The sequence below is a fragment of the Polyodon spathula genome, chromosome 5 (assembly GCF_017654505.1).
Source record: "Polyodon spathula isolate WHYD16114869_AA chromosome 5, ASM1765450v1, whole genome shotgun sequence".
NCBI lineage: Eukaryota > Metazoa > Chordata > Actinopteri > Acipenseriformes > Polyodontidae > Polyodon > Polyodon spathula.
The window spans coordinates 55,755,574-55,763,525 of NC_054538.1; the positions used below are offsets into that span (position 1 = coordinate 55,755,574).

Consider the following 7,952-nt stretch of genomic DNA (forward strand, 5'->3'; position numbering starts at 1 on the left):
TTTTCTGTGGCCACTAAAATCCATTCCTGTCCCCCCATGTGATGAAGATCAATATTTTCTGTTGATGTGTGCTTATTATACTCACAGTAACTCAAAATTACTTCAAATTGGGATATGATCATATCTCAAGTACCACTAGAGATTAAATAATGCTGCACGGGAAGTTATTAAGGTACAGGAAGAAGCAGTTTAGTTCTTTAGTGCTGCCTATCTACATTAACATTAAAAACAAGCAAATGATGAAAAGACCTATAGGGCCAGGAAAGGGTGGCCAGAGATGTTTTGAGTGAGTAGATACGTTATTTTGAAAGCCCTTGTTAACATTCCATTTAATATTTCTATGCAGTTATTCTTTGATCTTTAATTTGATTCATTTTAAATTTCACAGAAAACTGGATTCGTCAAAGAAACAACAATGTAGTCAATTGCTTGTTTTCATAATTTAAAGTCAATTAATACTAGTATGCTTCAATTGCTGAGAAGAGCTGAAATGTCAATGACAGTTGGCAAGTATTGTGAATGTTGATCAGCTGAATTGCAAATATTTATGCATGTTCAAATAATCCACATTTTCTTATGCTTAACAGATCATTTATATTTCTGATTCACTGTTTATCATTTATCTTTTATCTACATTAACCCATAAAAGTATAATAAAAGTTATTTATAATGTACTCAATCTGCTGATAGTGCTACTGAAAAAAAGACTATAACAAATCTATCATTTTGGAATGTTAACTTAGCTAAAGTAAAAAATTAGCAGCAATCATTTAATGATAAATTAAGCAGGTAATTGTATTTTTTCTTTTTGCATTGGAATGTCATTAAGCCAATTACAGCAAAACTGTTCTTCGAATCATTATGGCAAATGAGCAGAGTAAGTAAAAGTAGTACATTTGCATTATAAAGAAGCAGTGCTTTGAGTAAAAACTCATACATGCCAACAGCCCTTATATGGTCGGGACAGTCCCAATTTCCTAGTAAATGTCCAGTGTCACAAAGGAAAAAAAAAACATTATTCTACACAGTAGAGTTAGTGAAAACCACACATCTGCTGATCACTAACTTATACAATGCTTCATTATGTCTGTTTTACTGTGATGATGGTCGTGTGGTGTTGAGTTGGGGAGATATTGGACGTCTATTATGAATGTTTTTGCCTATAACCACTCCCTTGTGTATGAGCTGTCTTGGTAACTGTAGCTCCTGCCAAATGCGCCCCAACAATCACCCCTCTTTCAAAGTCACTGAGGTCTCCTCTTGTAGCCATGCTAGCCATACTTATAGGCAACCAGGCCTGTCCAGCACTTTTACACATGGCCCCAGGCATGCTGGGATGTTATTTGCTTAATTAACACATGAGCCACATCTGTGTGGAAGCCCTTGCTTTCAATATACTTGGTGTCCCTCATTTACCCAGTGTCTCAATTTTTTTTGTCCACTACCTGTATCTTTATGCAAGTTTACAGAGAATGACCAAGGCAAAATAAGAGCAAAGTGTAGTAAAGAAAAGTGAACAAATGGGAAAACACAGGCAAAAGGTAATTACATATCAAGAACTAAGGCTAAATGTGTAACCCTTTTGGGTAAACGAATGAAGAAAAAGAAAAATATTTTAACATCCCATGTTTTTAAAACTGTGAAATCTGTTTATTTTAAGTATCTTTTTTGACTGGCCTAAATGAATTTGGACCTGGAGAGTGAGGAAAAGGCTAATCACAAACAAAACAAAAAAAACCTGTAATGCAGTTAAAGTATATTATCTGTAAGTGTCACAAGGCTTGTTTCTTGCCATAACAATGAAAGAACATGTGTCTGTACATTAAATACTGTGGTTTTGCAAAATACTTGTTTCCAGAATGCCTTGGGGAACCTTTGCAGACTCCCAGGGTCCCTAGACTTCAGTTTGAGAACTGCTATGGTTTGAAAACACATATTGTTTTAGATACTCTGAATTAACATTATAAAGAAGTTCATATTTTAAAATCTTATCTTTAAATATCCATCTTCAAAGGAAGCTATGATTCATTTTAGTTACAGCATACAGTATACAAAAACAGATAGAAACATGAATACTACTGCATGCTTTATGAAAGGAATGTCAAAATATATCCCAAAATGAACAGACTTAAGGTCGCTTCTGCACGGCTGGAAGGTAAATGCATTCAGTGTAGGCAATTTATACGTGACAGATGCAGACATTTATCTGTGTCATCCTGAGTAATACCTGGCACACTGAAGAACAAAAGATATCTATCGGCAGTGTCATACATGGCTGGGAACAGTCCTTAGTTCTTGTTTGTTCAATAGACTGTCTGAATCACTGTCCAAATGACTCACTGCCTAGTTGTATTTTTTATCAAGTGTCTACAATTATGTGTCTACAGTTATTCCAATGTTTTACTAAAGTTTTGAAGTGTGTCAATGTAGGTTGCCTTCCAGAGATGTAATTACAAAATGAGAGCCTTCAGTATAATGTAAAAGTATATGACTACTCTATAACCTAACTCTACAGTACGTACATGCAAAAGTGTGATCCTAAATATGGATAGGCATCTCCTTACATCCCCAGATTCTTCTAAAAAAATGTTCTTAGCAACTTCACCAAATGGTCTGGTGGTCTGGACAGGTATACGTCATGATTTTCTTCATTTATTTCTGTAAATCTTTCTAAACGTGATGAAGTTTTTTCACCACTGTCAAATTTGTCTCAAAGATTTTTTTCAAAGCAAAAAAATGAAAACATCTTAAATCTCAGGGAAACATAACCAGTTTTATTGTTCAATTGTGTTTTCTGATATTAACGTTACAAGGTTCTGACAAAACACAGAATAGAGATGTAATGCAATCATCCACAAATCAATCTTAAAGAACTGTATCCTTACCACAGATGCAATATCAGATAGAATGAACTGTCAAGAATATATTATCACATATAATCAATTTTGCATTAAAAAAGTGGTTTCCAGCTTGTTCAATAAGATTTATTCTAGGTAACAAAATACACTTCCATTTTTTTCAATAAGTAAGGATTTATCAGAAATAAATCTTTTGAGGTTAAATATAGAATAATAGATGGGCTTCAGTGAGTTACAGTCAAATAATTCCATCTAGGGTTTATGTGACGTCATAAACTATGAGACCGTTAGGCCGAGTAGTTTCGAAACTGTGACAGAAAACCGAGATGGTATTATTTTCTTTTCACTCACTGAAGCCCATCTATCATTTTTTACAATACATGGATATTAGTATCTGTATTTAAAAATACAATAAATTGGTGTTAAGGTTCAAATTGCAAGTTAATTTAATAAATAATAATAACATAAGTCAATATTAACGAATCTTAAATATAATTTAATTTTTGTGAATTAAACTGGGTAGATAATGAACTGCTAAAAATAATGTATCTTTTTAAGGAAAATGTGGTGTGCTTATTTTTTTTTTTTTTTTTTAATCTTTAGAGATAGATTTGTTAAAAGTGCCTAAAAAACACGAATTGTGTGTTTTGTCAGGTGATTGAAATTGTGAAAGTCGTTGACAGGAATGTCTTTACATTTCCTGTTCCTCTGAGATACAAATGTACCAGCTTTACACCAAATTTTGTATTTTTTTTTTTATAACATATTCTCATTAATGAACATTTCTCTACTGTGGATGTTGTCGAGTGATTGAAAACTAGACATTTTGTGTTTGAATTGAAAGTGGCCTCGAGGAGTCGAATGGGTCAAAGTTAAAGAATATTTCCCTCTAGAGGAATTAACATTTTGACGTCACTACTGTGCTATTATGTCTTTTTTTAATGGCTCAAGATGCAAATATAGCCTTCATCCACGTATTTTATATATATATATATATTTATTTATTTTTTTAGGAATATTAGACGGTGTTGCCTTTGATCACATTGATCCCCACCTTCGATTTAACCCCAGACTGCCCCCAGCCATGATTATTGTGCTATGCATTAACAAGAAGTTTAATTTGGTATTTCAAGGTGTCAATGTTGTATCAAACCTCACAATTTCATCCAAAATCGCTCTTTTTCATAAAAAAGCACTCTTTCAAAAACATATTGTCACACAAGTGGAAAATGTAATTGTAATACCTAAAATGTTACTTTACGCACTTGCTTTTCATGTTGTGGAATTATTACGATTATATTTTTCAGCAATATTCCTGGGGCAATATTGAGCCCTTACTGACAATGTTGATTGTTTAGTTACATCTCTGGAAGCCCACTGATTTTCTGAGTTTTGTGTGTACAAAATCAATGGGCTACCACGGTGGTACTGATTCAATCTGATAAGCTTGACAGGTATTATAATTGTTTTCCCATAAAAGTTCAATCATTTGTGCAGTCTTGCATACAAAAATACCTGCCAAACCAGATCTGCTGTTTTGCCCATTAAAACGAAAATTGACTTGTAACAAGAAGATGCTTCTTTTATATTACTTTTGTGTTACTACTTTGTACATACAGCCAGAAACTGCCACAGTATTGTATCACATGTAGAATGTAATTCAACATGGTTATTCATGAACATTATTCTTGCATTTCTTTTTTTTTTGTAATCAAATGATATTCACATAAAATACCAACTGCTTCATACAACAATCTTTGTTATTTTGTTCTTTACATCAGATTAAAACACTGAATATAAATATTTGTCCGGGTGATGTAATATACTTTTTAAGTAATTTCAGAAAAGGAGATTATTATACACACCAACTCAAACTGATGATTTTTATTGTGGTTTAATTTACTGTGTAATGTATATTATTTTGCAATAACAAGAAAAAGTACTCCAGGCGCTATGAAACTATGAAAACAACCAGAACAGTTCTTTCTCTTTTTTTTTTTTTTTGCATTGGGTTAAAGGAATGGGTTGAAATATTTCCAAGCTTTACAACAGAACCCTTTCATAGTGTATATCCAGGAAGCTTATTTCCTACTAGCTCGGAGATGTGATGGTATTTATTACCCATCTCAAGCGTACCCAGTCCATCTCTCTCTTCAACTTCCTCATGTAGGTCAGGTGTACTGACCTTGTGTCTGATGAAATCAAGATCAGAGTCATTAGTTGGTAAATACGAGCTCACTTGAGATGTTTGAAGTGAATGGCTTTCTTCAACAGCTTCATGTCCCTTTCTTGAATTTGGCTTATTTATATAATCCAAACTCCTCTGCGCTCCCTTGACTCCAGTCTTTATGTAACTCAATTTCTTCCTTTCCTCTTGTTTATGTTTGGTATCTGTTGAGGAGAACTGAATTTCACTGGCTTCTGAAGATACACTGGATGACAATAGCTTTTCGTGATGCATGACAGGATATGTTCTTTTGAGAGACTGCTCTGGAGAGGTATCCGATAGAACCGGAAGAGGTGCAGTAGCTCTTTGATTTCTAACAGAATTGCTACCAATGCTGGAGTCATCATCTGAATACATACGTCTTGGACTACTCGGAACTGGTTCAGGGCTGCTATCAAAATTTACAGAATATCTGCTTGTAGGCTCTGGGCTGGTGACATCTTCAGAATAGCCAACAAGATCTGGGCTTTCTATGAAATCATCTGAATATTTCTGGGCAGGGCTACTGAATCCACTATTAGCAGGGCTCACATTTTCACCATCTAAACTTGTACTTTGAAATCCTGGGTTATTTAGACTGGCATGTGGGAAGCTTGTTTCACAGTTTTCCACTTCATTGCAGCTTTGGTCAGAATCCTGGTTAAACACTCTGGGAATATGAACTCTGACATCTCTTCCATTACGCCTGGGTCCTGGTTTTGTTCTATCTTTTAAATTTAGCGCTGGAACACTTTCATGTTGCTGCTGATCATTCACATAACACCCTGTCTCCTCTTGCTGTGAGCCTTTCTCTTGTTTATTTCTGTTACCTGCTTCTGAACTGTTAAACAGAGAGGGATTTGTCTTTATTATCTGAGGGGAGTCCAATTCCAAACTGTTCATCAGTGTTTGAATATTTTGATCAAAATGATTGCTCCTGCTATACATCTCACCTCCATCATATACTTTGTTTGACTCTCTGACTTTTTTATTTTTCGACAGAAAGCCTTTAGAGTTCTTAGCTTTCTGTAGCTCAATCTGTTTTCTCCTGTACACTTCTCTGCGCTCGTGGTATATCAACATATCTGGATTGGTTTGCTGCAGTCTTAACCGCAGTGTATTTGTTATCCCATACAACAGTTTTCTTTTGGGAGAACTAGAAGCTGTCTCCTTTTGATTCTTTTCTTGTTTCATGTTTTTTCTTTGTACTTTTCTGGTTTCCTTTTGTAAATCAGATGAAGAAGTTGATTTCACTGGGGACTTCTGCTGTTTAACTCTTGGACTGGCCGACCTTCGTACTGCTGGTGCTTGCAATGTATCTGCAGCATCAGCTTGTGATCTTGATCTGGTGACTTTTGTAGCTCTACGGGAATGCTCATCCAGAGATCTGTACAACCAGGCAAGATGAGGATGAACAGATAAAGGCAACTGCTGAGGCTGACTGTTCAACAAAGAAAGTTCAACTAGAAGGGCATTTAGCAAAGGCAGTTGTCTTACAGCATCCCCAAGGGCTGCAGAGGCAGGTTGTGTTTGTTCAAAGGCCACTGCTGCTGCAGTGCACCCTTCTGATCTATCATGAGAACATTTCAAGGCCTGCCTCTCTGCAGATGAATCTCTGTCTTCCAGATCCTCTTCCTCCACTGAGCAAAGGTCCTCCACCATCAGAGCCTCTACCCCTACATTAATTGATCTGTGCTGTTCAGGATCATATTCATTTGGCTCATTGTCTGGGCATCTGTAAAACAGGGCTGGTGGACAAAAGACACCTGTTTCATTATCAGACTCCACGTCGTCTTTAGCTTCTATATTCCTGTATTGCTTTCTTCTTGCTGGTTCCGTCTGTGTCCCAACTGAAGTTATCTCACTATGATTTGGTTCAGAAACAATAAGTTGTGTCACTTGCCCTTCCAAATCAATTTGCTGAAGAAGCACACTACTTTCATTTGTCTGAGGTTTACAACATTTCCCAATTTCAATATCACTCTTAGGTTTTCCTTTGCTCTCTTTATTTTCTTCAGTAATATGGGCACCGTTTTCTGTGTTTTCTTTAATCTGAACCATGCTTTGCCATGACCCAACTTTCAGAACTGTATTCTCAGATATATGTGGAATCAAACTTGCTCCTAAACTTAAAAGTTTATATCCCAGAGAAATGTAACCTACCTTTTCACCCATCAAATTGTTTATTATATAAACGCCTTTTTCTCCGTGGAAAGAAGGCATTGAAATGCCATGTTCTTTAACATCATTACTTATTTTTTCAGTTAGTTTCGCCAGAGAAATTAGGCAACTCCCAACTAACTTTGGCGTCTCGTTTTTTAAGTCCAGCACCATTGCGTAAAGAGGAGTGTTGGACAGGTGTCTGTGGAGAGAGTCCAAGCTAATTTTAAACAAACACGATTTGCCCTTCTGAAAGAAATACTGGCCATTTCCTCCCCCAACTTGATTAAAAAGTTCTGACGTTACGTTTCCTTTTTCCCTTTCCAAATCCTCCTGAAAAAACTCTTCCTGGTTTTCTTTGTCTCCTCGATAGATCAATAAAGTTGGGAAATCTAGTAAACGAACAGCCACGGCAGGCACCAACACTCTTCTTTCTGTTGTTGATGTCTCAGTCTTTATAAAATCCACCAGCACTTCCAAAGAAAACAGCGTTTCTTTGGTTAAATCTGAGTCTGCCATTTGATTAATTCAAGTTCGGCTTAGCTTCTGCAACAGTTAGCATAAAATCACCAGGCAGGCATCCGAAACTATAACATACACAACGTTGTTTAGGATAACTAAAATGCATATATTCCCTGACGAACCGGTCCACAATCAGTAAAGTGAATTTGAAGTAATCCGTTAACAGGCTTCACGCTAAGCACCAAGGAAACACATCCCTTCGCATG

At 35.9% G+C, this 7,952-nt stretch overlaps 1 protein-coding gene across 1 annotated transcript; it reads right to left on the reverse strand.

Moving 5' to 3' along the window:
• Window positions 1–3,656: 3,656 nt before the first annotated feature.
• Window positions 3,657–7,952, reverse strand: map10 (microtubule associated protein 10). Its single transcript, XM_041250801.1, has one exon. It carries the CDS (start codon window positions 7,741–7,743, stop codon window positions 4,918–4,920), a length of 2,826 nt encoding a protein of 941 aa, XP_041106735.1. The 5' UTR covers window positions 7,744–7,952; the 3' UTR covers window positions 3,657–4,917.

What these genes read in the sequence shown, in the direction of transcription:
- map10 (XM_041250801.1), bottom strand. Translation starts at nt 7,743, where the DNA reads ATGGCAGACTCAGATTTAACCAAAGAAACGCTGTTTTCTTTGGAAGTG.